We start from the raw sequence: 21,524 nt of genomic DNA on the forward strand, positions 1-21,524 counted from the left end.
GTAAACTACATGTGTAGGACTATGTTATTTTATACAATTTAAAACCCATTTACTATGTACAATTTTGAAGTGACGTCATCTCATGAGTGGTGGGGATGATTAGACAAATTTTGGTTAGCGTTTTACCATCTGCATGATATTCCTAATATAAGTACAAAATTTCCTATATCTTCGTCTTCTAGGGGTTATGAAAGGTCGATAAAATGTAAAAGTAGAGAGTCGGCCGACGGACTCGATTACAATACTTCCTTTGCTTACGCTCGGGAAGTAATAATAAACAATACAAATTCAAGTCTTTTGTTTTGTTGCATTTTGTACAACTTGTGTCGGTTGTAAAATGAATATGATTCTATTATTATTATTATAATACTAATACTATTTATTTTGAAAGGATGATGCAGCCATAAAATTGTGACAACTTTTTGTAATTAATACACTACCAAATATTCGGCTAATTCACTATACCTACAGGTGATCAAAAAATCACGGACAAGCTCAATGGTATATTGTTGAGAAACCACTGAAGATCCGAAAAAAAGATTAAAAAATTGAAATTAAAAATATCACTGAATCAAACTTTTGAAAACATTAAACTTCAAAGCTGAAGAATTAACTTCGTAATTTTATGTTTTAATGTGAATTTAACTGAAAGTCTAAAATTCCAGTACAAATTGTCTAAAATCACATCTGGCAACGATAAAAATGAATTCATGCTTTATATGTAATGAAGCAAATTATATTAAATTATTAATAAGTAAACATTTAACATATACTGTGATTTAACTGTGTATTAAGACAGGCAGAGAACCTATATTAAAACATATCGGAATTAATGTGTTAACTTTTCAATTTTGAAGTTAAATATTTTCTAAAGTTTGCTTCAGGGATTTTTATAACGATTTTTTCGAGTTCTTCAGTGGTGTTTCAACCACGTACTGTCAAGGTGATTCCCGATTTTTTTATTATTCTGCAAATTATCCATTCCATTATATTAATAAATCTCAAAAACAACTGTGGTTTCGTTTTTCTTACTGTTTAACTCTAGCAACGCATGCACAAAAAATCATACATGATGCAGTTGCTCAATTGTTTTATCTTGCTCATACCATTTCTTATTCTTCGCTTTATACACCTACTGCGTTCACATAAAGAAATAAGGTAGTTGAACTATGAATGTTCTTTGGAATAGAACTGTTTTCGTTTGTTCTTATTAGCGACAAGTATGTAGTTCAATAAAACATATCAGCTTTTCAGTGTTACTCTTTCTGGACTGCTGGTTTGTAAGTTGAAATATTAGAAATTGTCATTCTTTAACGGTTAGGTTAATAAAAATACATAACGTCAAAGACTCAAAATATTTAATACTAACATAATTAAGGCATATTACAGTAATTATGAATTTTGCCTTCAAGCATGACAGCCTCATAGGAGAGGAAAGGCACTGTCCACTTGGTCTCCATCATTTCATATGAACATACTTGCTTTACATATACTTCATATGTATTAGGTTGACGCAAATATTATTACAAAAATAATAATATTTGAATTAAATTTAAAATAAATTCTATAAATAATTAAAGAAATCCTACATATTAGTGATTCATAATAATAAAGAACTGTTCCTGAGTGCAAAAATATAAATAATAAATTGGATCATAATACAACCCATAACGACTAAAATATTGACTAAAATAGACCAGGTATTTGATGCTAAAACACATTTTCATGATAATCCTTTCAGCTTGAAGTGTTGCACAATATACATAACAATAACAATAACCTTTAAACAAGTGATTTTCTAGTTAGGCAACAGGAGAATAAATAGAATGAAATAAATAATGATAAAAGATATTAACATTAAACACAACGCTAGTCATGCTCATTAAAAACCCTAATTTTTAGTATACAATATTGGAAAATTCCTAAACAAGAAAGACATACATCAATCAGGACAGAACAAAGTCTACCTCGACTATTATATGCAGCAATAAAGAAATAAAAATAAAAACACTTTCGAAGATATAAAACTTTACATAATAGTCAACATTATTTTAAGCAATTCTGTAATTGAGAACACTAATATATATTTTAAGTAAGAAATGTTAACTATTTAATTGCAACCATTTATATAATAAAATTTCTTTAAATATTGAGACCTGTATAAAATCATTACACCGACAAAAATTTTATAAGTTACAAAAATCTATATACTCTATGTACAAATTTTTGGTATTTTAATTAATTAAAGATTCAGCCTAAGAAGTGCACTTAATGATAACGATTATTCAGCTAAATGGAACTTAGAGTAAATGTGATCATCAAACAAGGTTATCAGCATTTTAGGGTAAACATTTTATCACAATTACAGTAACAGTGAACCTAAAAATTCGTTTTTCTTTAATATTATTGCATAATAAACAATCGTATATACACAACACAATTATTAAAAAATCCTTTGCGGTTAAAAACATAATGTTTAGGTCCACTGATAATGTCTTTTGAAAGATCACATTACTAATAAAACTAAAGTGATGTACAAATTTTGTTAATAACCTATCGATTAATCTTACTCTTCTTTGTCTTACTAACAGCAGTTGAATCTACAGCTTTTTTTCTTTTACTTGTCGAAGCTGAAGATTCTATACTTGCCTCACTTTCATCGATTTTTCTTTTTCTATTATTTTTTGATAAAGGAACTAAAGGCATAGGATCTAAATCGATTTCTTGTCTTTGTCTTCTCCTGATCCGTTCACTTCTTCTTGTCTGAACATAAACTTTCCGTTGTCGGCGCCTAACAACTTTCGTATCTACTGAATTTTTATCAGACAACACAATTCCACTTGAACTCGTGGATTCTCGCATAACATCACATTTAGAGCTGGAATCTGATGTCCTTACAATCACAGAATTAGAGGGTGAAACAGTTTCAGGATCTAGCGGATTTGCACTCATCGTTTCCAAAAATTCAGTGACTCTCTTCTCACCGAAATTAAAAACGTTGTCTACGCGCTCTGCCGAATTGACTTTAGTTTCTTTAGAGTCATCAGTCTTTTTGACGTCAACAGACAATTTTGGTCCACTTTTAAGAGAGCCTTCGCTCGTGAAACTTGACGAAGAAGTGCTATTATTATCAGACGAACTCTTCTTCATTCTCCTCCTTTGAGCGAGTTTTGCACTTAGAACGTCTTGCAGCCTGAAGCCCTCCCGCTGGGCCTTGTGGAAAGCATTGAACGTTGTTTGGAGGCTTTTCTCGGCAGCGGTTCCCAGCAGGATATCTGGTGTCATAAGAGGAGTCGAAATGAAGTTCTGGTTACCTTGAACCCAAGTATTCGTTTCCAAGTGGGTCATTCGTAACCTCTGACTAGGATTGACCGTAAGCAAGCCTCTTACCACCGATTTGGCTTCGTTACTTACTCCATTCCACGCAGCAGAATGAAAGCTGAAGTCGCCCTCTTTAATGCGTTCCATTATGGACGAGACGCTTTCGTCTCTCGACCTTGCGTGGAAAGGAGCTTTTCCGCTTAGCATGGTGTACAAAATGACACCTAAACTCCACAGATCACAGTTTTCGTCATATCCCTCTGGATCACCTTTCAATACTTCGGGGGCTGCATAATGCAACGTGAAACATGGAGTGTGAAGCGACTCCTTTTCTTGTTTCAACCTCGCAAAACCGAAATCTATCACTTTTATCTCTGCGTCGTCATCTTCCGATGTAAAGACGAGATTTTCAGGTTTTAAGTCTCTATGTACAACACCACGCGAATGCATGAAACTCACAGCCGATACAAGTTTTCGAAGTATTCCAGATGCTTCCGATTCCGTAAACCTTGATTTTTTACGTATACGTTCGAACAATTCACCCCCTTTTAAATATTCTAACACCAGATACGTATGCGCCTCGTCTTGAATTACATCGTATAAACTCACAATGTTGGCATGACCCTGACACGCTCGTAGCAGATTGATTTCTTGAGAACAGTCTTTCTTTCTACTCACAATTTTGACGGCGTATTCTTTACCCGTCTGCAAATTAATACACCGACGGCACACTGAGAAAGTACCGTCGCCCAGAATCGGTTCATTTAAATCGATATCGTAAGTTTGGAAGAACGGGGAATTATTTATTTTACAGTTAACCAATTTGGTACTGTCGTGTTGCTTGGTCGGTTTCAGTATTTCCTCTGAAATCGCGTTCTTAGTGAACAAGACTGAAGGTGCTACATACGAATATCCTTTAAATATTTTATCATAGTTTGGTGGAACTACAGCTGGTGAATCTGTAGGAGGCATTTGAGTGAATTCTTCGCTAAAGTTTGACACATCTAACTCGCTCCTGAAATTAAATGTTCATTGTCACTACCACAATTAACAAAAAATACTGCAGACATACCTAATTACCGGTTTAAAGGGAGCGGGTATTTCTTTCCGTGCTAATTTGCTCCAGTCTAAACTTTTAAAGAAAGGGTGCTTTTTTAATTCTTTAGCATCTCCCTCACCACCGCCAAGTCTTTTTCTGGGGTCTTTAACTAATAGTTTGCTTATAAAATCTGCAACTTCTTTGCCTAACGCTGTAAAAAAAGAAAACATTAAAATAAAAACACTGAAATAATATTTAAAACACTTACTTTCAGGTATTGGTGGAGTTGTCTTTAAAATTCGTCTGGAAATTTCTTGCTGTGTATTTTTTTCACCTTCCACAGTGAAAGGGGACGCTCCTGTTAATAATTCGTAAGTAAGTACTCCTACCGACCACCAGTCAACGGCCTGAAAAATACAAACATATACATATATACAAGTGAATTAAATAACATAATTATTATACCGTAAAAAATGAAAAACCAGTAAACAAAATAAAATGATTGTAACTACTTTAGTAAACAGGTTAATTTGGTAAACAGCTAGACTGATTTTTAATCGGTTTATTTTTTATATCGTGTTCTTTTCTTTCCTTTAGTAACAACAAGTCAAACAGGTATTTTTAACAGATTAGTGTCTAAAGCATTCCATTGTTTTAACAAATTATGTTTTGTAAATGACATATTTTCCTTTTACTGTTAATTATTATCAATTACTGAAGTTATTTCATGTTACTAAGTATTAAATGGAATTCTATTTTGATAATATAAAGACAGGTTGTTAATAATTATTGCACTAAATATTAGCCTTGGATTAATAAGTGCCTGCATAGGTCATGGTTATTATTTAGATCAATTGTAGTTTGTAATATTATATACAAGGCCCGATCTATCGTGATAACGTTACCAGAGTTGAAATGATTGAAATTAAATTTAAAAACGCAAAACCTCAAACTAATGGTAGAAAAAAATAATTAATTGATACGCTTTGGTGCGTCAATATATATAGATATCACGAACACAGCTTATTGTACCAATACAGTAAAAAATACTGATTAGGTTTAGTACTTTTGGTATTTCTTTTTGGGTTATTAATAAATAACGCAAAAAATGGTGTAGGACCTCATATAAACCACAAGGTGAGTTGGTACAATGTTTAGCGTTTCTCGTTAAATTATGATACAGTTTACGGCTCAAGGAATCTTCCAAGGAAAAGAGGCTAATGGGACAATGTGCATATATACGTAACTCAAATATTTTTGTAAAATGCGTGACGCCTTAGCGTACCACTAACGTAAAGAATTAATAACTAATTCATTTAATTCATGATCACAACACTTTCATTGTGTTCAAAATGTCGTAATAAGTAGGTACAATAAACATTGCGTATAATATGGTTCGGGCTCGATCAATTGCTGACACACTTTTCTGACCCAGATTTCAGCAGGATTGCAAATGTTTTGCACACTTGTTATTTCATGGCAGCACACACATTTTCAATATTAGCTTAAATATCACGACAGACATTCTATAGCGAAATATGCCAAAATGTCTTCTCATAAAATACAGACTGTGTTAATACTGTGTCTTAAATATCACTTGTTTAAAATTTTATGCAGGTACTTGGCTTGACAACATTCAATACTGAAAGGACACTTTTTACTTTATTGTAACATAGTGTAGTAATGGTTCCTGTATTGCATAACCCAATACACATCAAGGACTTTCTAATAATAAAATACGCTCTTTCTCTCTTGTTTACACGTTTGTAAGTAGTTCATGATTAGTATAATAATTTATTTTATTTTATATAACATGTCTGCTCTCGTGGATGCAACAGTTTCATTTAGTCTAAATTGATAGGATTTCTCGTAAAAGGAGTAAACTATTTTATTTAACTTTGTATTAGCTGTGCACTCTACAGGTTAATGAATGATGTTAAGGACCTCACATTTGGTTAAAAACATTTCTGGGAAACTACACAAAAAAAAGTTATCAATGGTTAATAATGCTTTATCCAATCATAGACAATAGTCTGATAATGTTTGATCCTATCGGGCAAAATTATTTTTAGACTAACGAACTGCTGGCATGTGGTGCGAATTATTTTTATCCGTGCTTTCTATTTATCGTTCAACTGTAAATAAACATTTTTTCGATCCTTGGGACGACTGGCATTCGCGTGTGCAAGTGACTGTGGACGATCTGCATATAGGTGGAATTAACACGCCTAAAGTCTACAAACTTAACTGTATGGAAGAATAACAGTTAACTAAATTGATAAAAAATCCACTCGATTCCGGCCTGCAAGTACACTGTAAAACGACAGAAGTGGGTCAGATTCGAAGCCAGCCAAGTGGGACGACGATAGAAACAGACACTTGAGAAATGCCAGACGAAGAAGGAAGATTGAGCACTGTTAGCAGTGAAAGTAGGATATGCTGTTTAACAATATTTACATTACCTGAGTAGTTCCACCATTACTGCAGCTGTTTTGAAATTCGCCGGTAATTATATTCGCGAATACTGGAATCGCGATTAAATCAAAAATAAAATTAATTGAAGTGATTGTACGGTTTCTCATTTACTTGAAAAACGTAGGTATGATAAAAAATAATTACGGACTTCTTGTTTAAAAAGACAGTCAGTCGAATAACGCATCTCCAAGATTTTCACTAAAACAATTAAACATTCTGAGTATGATCCCACGTTCCTCTGTAACTGTTCTTTTGCTCACTTCCTGAACCTGCTTCGATACAAGCAAGAATTGCTGTTATGAAAAGAATTTACGATTAACTGTCGTAACACTTTTAGAGAGGTACAGTGAATTTACTCTCATTTCTCGTAAGAAGGTGTCGTCTAGCCGTAGGCTAAGAATACCCATTAATTTACACATCAAACGATGCACAGCATGGTTGGTTACAATAAATTGGTGGTTCAAGGACAACACATGAATCTCTATATGAGAATCGCGACAACCGCTATAAACTCTAAAATTATAAACATGAATAGTTTCTTAATTTGTGCTTAGCACGCTTAAGAGGAAGACAGACACTCGATAATGTTCATCTACGTTGCAAGTTTTTATTATGTTTTTTCGTACATTTAACCGTTTTCGTTTCTGAAAATTACATTATTAAACTGAAACTGTAACGCAACGTGAATTTTCATAAAAGTGATTTTAATTAAGAAATGTGTAACTATGTTTACGCTTGTACAATGTGCATCTTGCTAAGGCATTAATTTACCTGTAAACTCCACCTATAGAGGTCGACATTATCTAACTAGGTTTCTAGGTAACCAACTTGCTCAAATGGGTAATAAGTTGTTTTCATTAATTCAAAGTGTAAAAACAATTAGTTAAAACACACATTTCGAAGGAAAATGTTTTTAAATAAAAAAAAATTGTCAAATATTTAGTACACTTCAGAAGAAAGAGCAAAACAGCTGTCTACCTGCGAAAATCTTTCGTGCTCGTGAATCATCAGAAAGACATTGAAAGAACGTGTACAAAGAAGGCCAGGTGGTTTATACAGTGGCGGATTTTATTATTTGAAGTTTTACTTGCGCACCATGTGGTTTATCCATGTTACCGATTATTATTTTATTTAGATTAATAAATCGATAATTGGGAAGCACGTGCCCGCAATTACTAGAATATAATCATTAGAGGTCAATGTTTAATGTATTTTACGAAGGCAGTGGTGAAAAGTTAAAATAAAATCAAGCTGGTGATTTCAACAACTAGTACGACGAAATTATATATTAGTGAAAGTGAAATTGACCGCGACTGATAGCGCATTATTAAGCATTAAATCTTTAAACCAAAATCTAACCTAGTTTTCATTGGCTACCGATTTGGGTCAACTTTACCCAAGGGGGATGGTTCGGTCACGCACGTAGATTCTTTGAAAGACCATGTTAAGCAATATTGAAACGACGTTTCCAGTAGTCAATACATTAATACTATTTAATTAAATTGGATGGTAATTATTATTGACACAATGAAATTATTATACACATACAGTTAAAGCTTTAGAATTTTTTGTTATAGTTAGAGAATTATTGTGGATAGCTGAACGGTTTATGAGACGAACAAAACACAGTTTTTTATTTGCAACTGGTCTGCTGTCAACAGATTTTTAGTCCGCTGTTTTTGCATAATGGAATGGTTTAACGAACAGATATGCCGTTATGCGAGGTTAACATGTATCATTGTGCTAACATTTATTTCCATATGTATTTTTGTGTCAGACTTGGGAAGTTAAAGATGTTCTTTTTTTGTCCTACCAGAAAATAATAATAATAATAATAAAAAAAACTCTGTTTTGGGCTGTAATTTTTATGTATAAGTATATTGATGTTTTAAATAAGTTTAATATTCTATAATGTAAATGACAAAAAAATACTACATTTACATACTACAAATTAACATTTGTTGTAGGCGAAGCAGCTACATGTTATTCCGTGTGAGGTGAAGAATTAATAATAGTAGACTCATAATAATTATTATTATTGTTATTACTTTTAATCAATAATATCTGATAGATGTTTCTCGTTAGAGAAAACACAAAATTAAATTGTAAAATGTCTTGTATGTAATAAAAAAGTTTTGGGAACCCTGCATCTTATTTATATATGTTCTGGAAAAAATTCAAAATTGATAATATTTACTATTTTTTACAAATAAAAAAGGCAAGTCAATTTATTGCAATAACGTCTCTAAACTCTACTAAACTGGCGGCAGTTATTTTAATGGCATTTTGCCTAAATTTAACAGGATACAATAATTTATTGTTGTGCAAATTTAAGTCATTTCAATAAAATAATTTTGTTATCACATAACTTTGTAGTTGGATTGTAAATAAATGTTCTAAATGAAAACAATGATAAGAGCCACTCTCCATCCAGTGTATCACATATGTAATTACATTTTTTGAATTATGGCGTCATATTACTACATCAAACGATCGCTAAAAAATAAGAATTTAAAAGAAAATCTGGAGATTATCTGTCGTCCAAGCTGATTAGCGATAAACCACAAACTGACTACTGTCGACAAATCATGTCTGTCGTCATCTGCTGCTGATAAAACTGTCATTCGAGAACGATGTCAATTGGTAAACTTACGATATCATGTCCCTGAGTTCCTCCTTTGACAACTTCCGGTGCCATATATTCGATTGTGCCACAAAATGAATAGGCGCGCTGATCACTATCTCCTTCTCTTGGTAATTCCTTGCTTAGTCCAAAATCTGTTAGAACAATGTGGCCTGATTCATCGACTAAAATATTTTCTAATTTGATGTCTCGGTAGATTATTCCCAACTGCAAAGAGAAAAGAAAAGCGTCACAAGAGGTAGAAAAGTGTACTTACTTTAAATTTTATTACGCTAATAAAACAAAAAATAAAACTTTCAAGGAACACTTTTTTTGCTAAAATAACACTCAATATGTATTTGCGTTACCTTGTAATAAGGGAAATTAAACAATTTTAGTACAGGTGTCCGTTAAATGATTCATTGTGGTAATTTATTGCGATTGTTAAGTCAATTACAAAAATGCCGTTTAACATGAGTACGTCTAATTTTTTAAATTTCTTTAATACATATGCCCTCAATTATTTTTTGACTGTTTATGGTTACATTGAATCAAAGATAAAAAATATGTATAAACTGTACTATATTATGTTACAGTATATGTTTCGAAGAATACAATGACTACAGTTGGTAGGTGCCTGCTTAAACGTACCCCTGTTAAATGTCTTGTGAACTACGACTAGACTACCAGGTGTTGCAACGATTCAACAGGTTATCGGGCGATTTTAGTCTTTATATGCATTGTTTATAAGTGCTGTGCATATACCATATTGCAACAGCTGTGGTTTGGGTACCCGCTTTATGTGCTGTTAGAGAGTGATGTTAAACTCTGCTGTCCGTCCGTCCGTTGGGGAATACATTTTAAAAGTGCATAATGTTTCATTACATTATGAAAGCCGATGATGATATTTCGATTGCTTGCTAATTATAACCACTGAAACGTGATACGAACCTATTTTCCACTGTTTCGAGATTTTATCAAACTGACAAAGATTAAGACCGTTAAATATAAACGGGGACTACTCGTTACTGGTTGTTAGTTTACAATTGTTTAATGGTCTGTTTACTATCATTGTTTGCCGTTTTTATATTGTCAAATCACACAATTTCAAGTCCAAAATGTGACAATTAACCAGTAGTAGTAATAACAAACCGTTTATGCATACCATCATACCAACGTTAAGAATGTGTTTCGTCCGGACAATAAAAACCAACACGTGTGTGACTACTATGTGATATACTTAGTCCGTAATAAGGAGGTCAACGACATGATTCTAATAAATTCTTTAATTTGTTGTCACAAAAACTTTACCTATCACACTATGTACATGTATCAACTAACAATAATAGCTAGGACGGAAATATGTACAATAACATTAGAATAATAAACATACATGTACACATAAAACGATTTTCCTTATCATAATGATACACTTACCGTATAAACAAAACATTAAATCTCCTACAAAATAACGGTTTACTTTTAAATAGCTAGATGTAAAAACTTTCAACAGAAAAACGAAATTAATTATCAGTTACAGACAAAACTAAATGTTGTTGTTACTTGCAACAGTAATCCTTAATACAAACCACTACACAGTTATTCTGTCGGTAATGGTCTATGTCAAAGTGCGTTGTGTTGACATGGAAACACCAGATTTCTGTTATGGTAACTGCATGTCTTGTTTAAACAAAAAGGCAACAGACATATAAGTCTGAGAACTCATTAAATGATGAATCTGGTTGCGATTTAAGATGAGTAGCCAGGTGTTGGAAGCAACAGTTATGCCATTCAATAGAAATGTAAAAATTTGTACAGTTAATAATTATAACAAAACTTCCTTGGCTTAAAGTACAACCAATACCGCGTATATACCTATATACATATTTATCTGTGTCTTTTAATAAAGTTTTATTTAAAGTTTTGAACATATCACCAATATTTTGTTGCGTATAAAAATGGCAATTTTGATATGCATCGATCAAAGCTAATCATTACGTTACTGATTTGGAAAAATTTGCCGAAAATAAATGGGACGTTTTTGAGAAAATTGGTTCACACATATTTTTTTTGGGGGCAATTGTAAAACTCTAATGGGGTCTTTAAAAATTAAAAAAAAGTCCAAATTATAAAACATGGTTCTTAAACTTTTGTTATGTTACTTCAGGGCCGAGGGAAGTTCGGTCGAAATAACGTTAAAACACTTTTTTAATTGGGACAACAGATTCATTAGGTTTTAGAATTTTAGGAAATTTAGGAAATATGTATACATTAATCATAACCACGAGTGTCACTACAGATTTTGAATTTTTTTTCTAAAATGTACATAGCCCCTATAAGTATTATTGACATTCGTCATACAAATTACATATTACATCAAACTCGTAAAAAAGCGTTCAATTTTTAAATTTAATGCTGCCAATATGTTAAATATTTGTACTTATTAATTATTATTACTATTATTATTTATGTTTGGGTTGTATGGTTATAAGGATTTAAGTGCTGTTGCAAATTAGTTTATCGTATTAAACTATTCAATAAATTAATTGTAAAATTACATTTCTTTTACAATCTGGTGTATTTGTCTGCAAATGAATAGATGCACAAAATTTATTGCCACTGAAATCAATTTAAAAAAAGTTTAACGCAATTAATTTTTTCTCGATTTTGGTTGAGAATATTTTTCAGGAGTGTCGGCTTTACGGTGTACTTCAGTGTGTGTACCATTAAACTACATTTGGTTTTAAGTCTACCACCTGAGGTAATAAATTATAACTACTCCTATTACACTAAACAGTAGTGTTTACAATTTAAGGGTTAACGACCCAACGAGTTAGACCCATATGTTAAACACTAACATTAACTATCGCTGTAGGGGTTGATGAAACATGCGGTGTAAAACACGACACTCCCAATTTTGTGAAAAATTTATTAGATATTATCATTTTCACTTCAGTCTTTTTATAATTTTGTAACCCGCCGTTGTATAAAAAAGGGGGTTAAAAATTTGAAATAAAAGAACGTGACTAGGGAATATAACTAATATTTGGATTATCTTTATCAAAAAAAAAAAAAAAAAACTATGGCACTAAAGGAACAATTTCGGTACAATATTTGCACAAAATATAGGTAAATACGGCGTTAAAAAAGGAACAACCCTGCATTTTGGGTAGGCAGCGATTTTTTTTATGGATCGTAAATGTAAAACTGAGTTTTCGGCACTGGGGCCACTATATTGAAAAGAATAGTGCAATTGGTTTTTTGATTTATTTCCGTAAGCGTGAGTACGACAAAAATTTTCTAAGGGGAATTTTTGTAGACATGTAAATTATCTATAAGTTTTATTCCTAACTTTTTGGCGCATTAACAATAAAAACGTTATGGGCAGAAAAATATGAAAAATTTTGATGGAGTCTTCTGAAATCAATTGTGCAAAACCAAATGTGGAGATGTGGAAGCTGGCCCCTCAAAAAGTTGTAGATAATTGTATTATCTAAAAAAAATTTCGATTGCACCCTTCTTTTCAAGATGACGGCCGAAGGACTGCACTCCCAGTTTCAAAAACTATGTTTTAGACTCATGGCCCTTACGAAACCCCCAAGAAATAGCAGCCTATCCAAAATGCACGCTCTCATGCCGAATTTACTGTACTAATAGGTCGTCAGCAAAAGCTGCACGAATAAACTGCATTGATGTTTGCTTCAAATTATGAAATGCAGTTAGAAATGTAATGATGATGTCGCTTTTTACCTTAAACCAATTTGTATTGATTGGCCTAATCTTACCAAGTTGCGTAAAAAAGTAATTTTAAACGCGGTATTGGCATACTCTCAAGGCCTTTTTTGATCGCGTGGCATTGTTCATTTTATTGAGAAGGATTAAACAGCGAATTAAATCAGGTAATGAAAAATCATAAATCACAATGACCTCCGATATGATAATAAATAAAATTTTGTTGCCGAATCATAAATATATTATTAGATATGCAGTAAGTACAGTTCGATCATGAGGTATTTCTAATTAAGTTTATACTTAATAACTGCGTATATGCAAGTCATAAAATAAACAAAATTTCATTTCATACAATTCTTAACTGAAACGTAAAAAAACATATTCATGGCTTGTACAATTCAATAATAGCGTATTAATATTGCTTCAACTAAGAACAAAAACTGTAAAATGAAGAGTTTATAAGTGAAAGTGTGATTTCACCGGCTTTTGACAATAACACAGTAGTCATTTATAAGAAATCCTAGCGAAGAAATTCCACTTGCGTTAGGGAATTTAGAAGGCGACCTTGGTTTGTGGCATTATAAGAACATGTTATGTTTACCGTTGCCATATCAGTTTGGTATTTTCTCTTAAGGTCTTACTTAACTTAAAACCGATAACGAAAAAAGCACAACATTATGCGGTTTAAGTAGATAAAGTGACATCTTGGTTCAACGTTAATCAATTATAATAGCTGTTTTTCTGTAGACAAAGTATATATTCCAATAATTGAATTACATTCAATTTACAATTTAATTCAAAGGTTAATGTGTTATGCGCCGGCACCGTAGAAAATACAGAACAAATTGTCCGACTGTTAGATGTTGTTCAAATTACAAGCTATCCCAAACTTCAATAAGAAACCAAATTACAGAATATATTAACCGATAATTTTAACTGCTTACTATTCAACAAGTAAAACTGAACTTCGAATGTAAATAACTTAATTTGTTTTCTTTGTCATCTACTAACTGAAGGTTGATAAGCATACTACCTGACACAAACAATTAATAAAAATGAGTTTACTTAATTCGGTAAATGACTTCTGTTTATCAACCAGATTCAAAAACTCTTTTGTTCTATTTGTGAATAACCTTTGATTGCTGTATTACTTTTATTGCGAAGGACATTCTATTTATATCTCAACGTACGGTCAAAAGCAGACATTTTAAACAAATATGAAATGTTTCTTCTTTTTGCTTTGAATTTGTATGAAAAATATTTGCGTCATTTTTCCTAAGTAAACACAATATAATAACCACAACAAGCAAAGGTCACCGTGCATGTGTCTACAAAGAAAAACAAAATTGGAACAAGGTGTACTTACACTGTGGAGGCGTTCTAGTGCTAAAATAATTTCTCCTATATAAATGCGTACTTCGTCTTCTGTGAAATGCTCTCTTTGGTATAAATGTGTAAACAGTTCTCCACCGGCCACATAATCTGAAAAGAAAAACATATTTTTAAACGAAGTTTTCAGGAATAAACAATAATGGATAAACATCACGGGGATTTACAAAAACAAGTTGGTAATAATAAGTTTCAGCAAAAATACGTGACGTACAACTGCGAAATATTCAATATTCCACTGTTTGTTATAACGTCAGTATTAATAAATTCATTGTTATTACGTAATTACGTTCGCATTTAACTAACAACTGTAATACAAACTTCTAATGTACGTTGGAGGAGTACAGTTTTTGAGTTCTTCGGAATAAAACAACACGTTATAGTCATTAGTATTCGTTTTAAATAATGTCCGCAGTTTATTCACGCATCCTGGTATCAACGACCATTTTCAATTGTCGACATTTCACATTTCAGTAATAATTGTTCGTAAAGACTGCATACTCGCGAACTGTGTTATTACGGATACATAGCCTGAATTTCTGGTTGAATATCCTTGAAAAAATTCCGTGTAAACAGTCAGTTTCCATGTAGCTGCGATATTAATATAAAATGAAGAATTGGTAATATATCAACAAGTAAGGACAGCAAGGTTCTTTCTGCAGAAAAGTTAGGTTATTCTTCATGCTCAATAATGATTTCAATAAATATGTACTCCCAATTTACAAATTTCTGTAACTATGCTTTTCTCCGACTTCTTGAACCTTAATTTGTTAAATGCAGTAGATATGCGCGTCTATATACTTGGCTTTTTAAATGTAAACGATAAATAAAATTCACCTAGTATTTTTTTAAATGAAATCTTATATGCAAATATTTAGAAAGAAGCTTTCTCTAAGCGAGTGCTTTTTATTCTCTGCAGCGGGTTTCTTTTATCTACTACTAAAATAATAAAAAAATTTGCATACAAATACCACTGAAACTGTTATGTTATTTATAAACAATTTTTGTATAAAGTACGTTAAATAACGTGTGGTTAATAAAAATCGACTGTAAATAGGTGCTAGATTTTTAGTTTTCTTTCATAATACCCGAGCGTGAAGAAGTAGAACATAAGAACAGTTTGTTTATACAATGTCAACTGAGGACTGACTTTTTTCTTGACTGTCCACAGCACAAGGGCAGCTCATCTTCTTTTTCTTTTAATTTTGGTGAAATTATTTACAGCGTATCTTTAAATTATGTAATATCTTAATTATTCATGAAAATTCCGGAATGCTATTTTTACCATCGTTTTAATTTACAAAGCCCTATGATTCGTAGCCAAAACATTGTCAATTGGAAATAATATACAGTAAAAACAAATTGTGTTGAAAAGCCGGATTTATTCGACAAAATTTTTACCATTTAGAATAATCTTAAAACGTCTGTAAGATTTCACAGCATTCAGTTTTAAATTGTAAAATGTTGTTAATGTTCATGAATCTGTTTTCCAAAAATATGGATGTCTAGGGTAAAAAATTAAGACGGATTCATAATCCACTAATTTTGAAACGTAATTTTATAAAATTTTGGTAGCAGTTACTATGCACAATTTTGAGGTGATGTCATCATTCTGTTAGTGGGGATGATTAGACAAATTTTGGTTAGCGTTTTATCTACACGACTCTCCTAAAATATATATAAAATTTGCTAATAATCGGTTCAGTTGTTGCGGAGATTAACTGTATAAATAATCGACACAGACGACAGTTTCCGTCTATCTGGAAACCGGAAACCCATTGTTTCATATATCTGGAGTCATGATACTTCGAAGAAACATAAAAGTAGTCATTCACCAGATGGACCCCATTATGGGTTCGATTACAATACTTCCATTGTTTACGCTCGGGAAATAAAAGAATACATTTTCAAAAATCATGCCATACAATAATTATTGCCTTTGCGTCACGTGCATTTTTGAGTTCACCATCATCATCAGAAATAGAACTGATACTGCACATCTGGATAACGTTCTTATGATCTACTTGGTACGTTTGATTATATAATATCAATGTCTTATCATATATAGTGTATCCCCGGATTGAGTTCAGAAGAGGAAAAAAACTTTATTTTTCATTTTACAAAAAAATAAATAAAAAAATAAATAAATAAATAAATCTACACCAAATAAATACAAAATACGAGCGAATATAAAACCTCTCAACTTTTTCTTTCCATTTCATTGATAACACAGAAATTATCCGAGTTCTTTTGACACGATATTCAAAGTCACGAATACTGAAAATTGCTCTATTTATTGGGCAATTAAAACTTTAATATTATCAGCTGTCCTTAAAATCGAAAAAAAAAAAACAAAAGTAACTGATAACTGGAGAGCTAATAGTTGTTGAACATCCATAAAAAACAAGATTACAGACAAAAATACAAAGGCTTGCTAAGAATTTTGGTTTAATGACCACAGCGAAATCCCTGATAAAAACAGGACTAACTGATTTCGGTTCGCCAGATGGAGATGAGATGGACACGTGTAAAACATCAAACCAAAGGAACGCAACTTTTGGATGTTGACGCAACAGATTTGTCAAAATGCAGAAATTTTTCGTGAAGACCTTCGAACCCTCAAATGTCTGCTAGAAATACGCCTGTACCTCTATGATATTTATGTACACGTGAGTTAGGAAAAGTTTTTATTATTATTTTATTATTGAATGGATTTATGAAAATTTCTTGACATCATACTGAATCTCAATCTGATAACAGCACTGACATTGTACAGTGTGTATTTGCCATTACCTACAATTGGTAGATAAGTCACATTTTCCTTTTTTGACAATCCTCTAAACATTTAGGTGGTTGTTTCACGATTTTGAGCATATTTCTAAAAATCACTCTGATTTTGGAACAATTTATTCTTTAGGTTGCTTAGTAAAAAGACACTTCTACAAAATACAAGAAAATTACAGTCAAACAGATTTGATACTTGATGAAAACAACAATTTTAAAAGTATTTACATGAACGATGCTTACTTTATTTCAGTTTAAATACCATCAAATGTTTACGGTAATCTAGGTAACAGGTAAAATCTTGAAACACGGAGTATAAAAATTGTTTCATGTCTCATATTAATCAATTTATACACGTAATTCGTTGCATTGGCAACATTTACGACATTCAAATTCAATGAAATATCAGCATTGTGAATTCCTTCCAAATAATTTTCAAATGTTACCTGGTTTATAAAAGAGAAAGTGCATAAAATATGAAAGTGTTTATCTCACTTACTTTCACTTGATATTACTGTTTACAAGACTTTGTAATATTACCTTGGAACTGTGAATTCAGCAAATCTGTGGCTACATGCGACACGTGTTTGTAAGTATATAAATATGTATTTAGTATTCCGAGGTAACATCGCGTTAATAATCTGAGCTTTCCAGAGAACTAAAAGTACTTGAAACTTAATTATGTACCATTTAACATTATTGTATGACTTTCAACTAACCAGCAATTTAGAAGGTTGCTGTTATTTACCATCGAAAAATTATTTATCCTTTCATTGTTTCCGACATGATTTGACAAAATATAAAAATATAAGAGAAACTCCTTTGTATGGATAAATGACAAAATCTTTGGCAACAATCCATGCACACTTTCGTACACAAAAATCAGTTCATTTACCTGCAATAATTCAGTTTGACCTTGCCTTGGCGATATTTTAGTAGTTGAATATGACATGACAAATTTACTTGTGGACTGTGATTCTTGAATCCACCCAGGTTGAAGTTGGACATTAGACACAACAGAATATACTCTTATTGTAAAGGGTCAGTAGCAAAAAGATCACCATTAAAATGCTATTTAAATTGGGTCAAACAGAAAATGTATGTGTTGAAAACATAAGAACTGAAAGTTATAATATCTAAACTATTTAGGTTGAACAACTGTTCAAATTCCTTCAACTATTGATAAACAAATGTGATAAACCTGAATTTGTCTTTCGCCATGGAATTAAAAACCGTAGGCTAAATAATTCTATGCTACTAGCATATCTAAATAAATGCAATTTGAGGATTGTGTATGAGTCAGCTGAGAATTAGTAAAGAAAAAAATTAAACATGATTGCCAACGGCAAGGCGTACCATTGCATTCAAGAAGTGAAATGACTCACGGGCCACTTCCAGGGGAACGTAAGCACTGCCAAATGAATAATTTCCGATGAAACTCTTTGCCCACATAACGAATTTTACACTTACACTTCACTTGCTGTTCTAATTAACATCTGCACGTTTTAGTACTAGTTACACTTATAATCGGAATTGTAATAACGTATCAAAATTCGGAAGTTCAGATTCGAAATTTTGGGTGCACTTTAAACTATGCATGGGGATAAATTAAATGAAAAGAAATGCGTGTGCTGAAGAATTATGAAATTTTTACTGTTGTTTTTTTTAATTATTTCTAAAAAACGTTCCTCAACCTGAGCAAGCATCCAGTCTTGATAGTCAATTTTATTTTCCTAGTGCAAGTTAATTAAAGTTAAAATTTCACATTTTGCTGACGTTTCGCAGCTACCGTCTCTCTGTCTGTCGGTAACAGTGTCTTCATTATTATTATTTATTAGACAAAAAAACTTCGAAGCTACCCGACAGATCATTGTGAAATTGTAAGTGTGCTTAGATTGTAACACTAACCAACATTTATTTGTTCATTCCTACCAAAACTTTTATAATGGTTCGCAAGATTTTGCTACATAAATTCTATTTAAAATGTACAAAATAATACGTCTGTTTCTATGTCTGTCTAGGTTATTAATATGTACATCCGTACGATAATTTTAAAAACACAAAATTTATTGCGCTGAAATTTTGCATACGCTTTGGGCGTTCCTGAAAATTTTAGGTGAAACGTGCACAATAGAATGTTCCTCTACATTCTCGTTTCTGATTATACTTTTAAGTAGTTTGCAGTGTTAAGCATTATATTTTATTGCTTACAGAAAGAATAGCTTTTATAATTTTTCCACAATTTTGAGGCCACAATGCTCCTGTTATTAGTACTGTCCTGTACGCATTGAAAATTGACATATTGCCCCATTAAAAAGTTACCACAATTATTAAAACGATCATGTTATACCATAATTATTATATTCCTAGATTTCGTGGTCACATTTGTGCAACATTTTTACTTGGCCCACTTCATTTAGATTGATTCTATGAATTGTCTATATTACATTGAAAAATGATTTTTCGTGTCATAGTTTACACAATGCAAGCAATTTTACATAATAATTTAATAATGAACAACTCAAGACAAAATTGAAGCGGAAAAAAAATTAAAAGCTATCCCATTTGACAGTGTCACTCCACTTCAGTGGACCAAACCTTGACAACCTACTTTCGTACTTTCAAAATATGTAAAAACGATTGTAAAATATATGTATAATGATGCATATTTTTTCAAAAGAGCTTTCTTGGAATATATAAGTGTATCAAATTTGTTTTAACTTACCAAGAATTAAGTGCAATTTGGCATCGGTTTGGAAGGCATAATGTAATGTAACTAAAAATGGATTGTCTCGGACGGCTTCTAATACTTGTCTTTCTGTTTTTGTATGTTCAGTGGTTTTCTTCTTCTGTACTATTGTTGCTTTCTTCAAAACTTTCATAGCGTAAAGTCGGTTGTTGTCGGCTCCACCACGTTTTCGTACCAGAAATACTTTACCATATGCTGCAAACAGAAAATTTTTGTTTTAGTTTATAAGTTCATTAATTGTATCAAAATATTCAAGTAAGGTTGTTAGAAAATATTTTTAATTAAAATCTGTCATCGTCTCAATAAAATGTTTTAATATTACAGCATTTGATAACGAAAATTTTAACAAAAATTTCATTATAACTTTGATGCCATAAATGTAGACTTACAAAAATTAGCATTATGCGATGATAGGTAGTTCAAATAATAACCTACAATAAAGCTCTCGAAAAAACTTCGCAACAAAGAACAACATTAGCGTCAAAATTTTCAGGAGATGCTATACACAAACGTGGGTTTAGCCGAAATGGCACCATAGTCTGACTTATATGTCAAGTGTCGTTCTGTTTTGGCACTTAAAGTAGTGGCTAAAGCTTCCAAATTTTAACAAATCAAGTGTTGGCTATTGTTGCGAATCCACTTTGTCGATAAGGCGGCTCAAAAAAGACTGAGTCCTACATTTCTTTGGGGATTGGGATTCCTTATGAACCTACTACGTGAACTCTGTTTCCAGGTTCTCAGTAATGTAGACAATCCTTTATAAAACAATTAAATTTTGTTGGTAAATTTGTCTTCTCAGTTTTTATTCAGGCGCAAGCATTTCCGGAACCCATCTTACTGACAATGCCCAATTCATTGTGTAAAATATTTCAAACGTTTCCTTTTGATACTCCTAGCTCATATTCGATGAACGAGATTCTGACTAGGTACTAGTGTTTCGACGCTCTTTACAATGATTCGTTTCTTGTTTCTTAGTTTTTCGAAGTCTCGCTTGAGTCAGTATCCACATCTACCCCGTTTAAATTTTCAGACGAAAATTTAAGTTGATAAAAAGAGATCGGCAATTTTCTCAATAAACTGTAACCATTCGCTGATGGACAATTTTCGACCTGATGTCTCTCTTTGTAAGAAATGTTATCAAATTTAGATTTTCTAATAAAAACGAAAAAATAATGGTACAACAATCTATTGACACAAAAATCAAATTAATCAAGCACGAACACATTAGATGAAACTACGTAACAGTAAAGATTATTGGTCTTGTAACTAAGTAGGTTATTTGATTACCTTTTTATTCGTTCTTCTTTTTGAGTTTCAGAAAAACGTGATGTAGCGGTCATAAATTCACACAATTTATTAAATTAATGGTACTTCAATGGCATTGTATGTCTCTTTGCATCTCCTTAAACGAG

The 21,524-nt window shown here is 32.0% G+C and overlaps 1 protein-coding gene across 2 annotated transcripts in view; it reads right to left on the reverse strand.

The window, feature by feature from the left end:
• Positions 1–1,341: 1,341 nt before the first annotated feature.
• The window catches only part of LOC135135447 (ribosomal protein S6 kinase alpha-5-like), a 60,967-nt gene continuing 40,784 nt past the window's right edge, over positions 1,342–21,524 (reverse strand). For both annotated transcript variants that reach the window (XM_064064500.1, XM_064064499.1), the window contains exons 3-8: positions 20,089–20,307; positions 14,557–14,672; positions 9,489–9,686; positions 4,629–4,767; positions 4,394–4,571; positions 1,342–4,336 (exon numbers count right to left, since the gene is read on the reverse strand). In XM_064064500.1, coding sequence (XP_063920570.1) covers positions 2,554–4,336; positions 4,394–4,571; positions 4,629–4,767; positions 9,489–9,686; positions 14,557–14,672; positions 20,089–20,307 — 2,633 coding nt within the window. In that variant the 3' untranslated portion in view covers positions 1,342–2,553. The remainder of the gene's footprint in view (positions 4,337–4,393; positions 4,572–4,628; positions 4,768–9,488; positions 9,687–14,556; positions 14,673–20,088; positions 20,308–21,524) is intronic.

This window comes from Zophobas morio, unplaced genomic scaffold (genome assembly GCF_036711695.1).
Source record: "Zophobas morio isolate AGI-343-1 ecotype UQ-CSIRO unplaced genomic scaffold, CSIRO_AGI_Zmor_V1 ptg000024l, whole genome shotgun sequence".
Lineage (NCBI taxonomy): Eukaryota > Metazoa > Arthropoda > Insecta > Coleoptera > Tenebrionidae > Zophobas > Zophobas morio.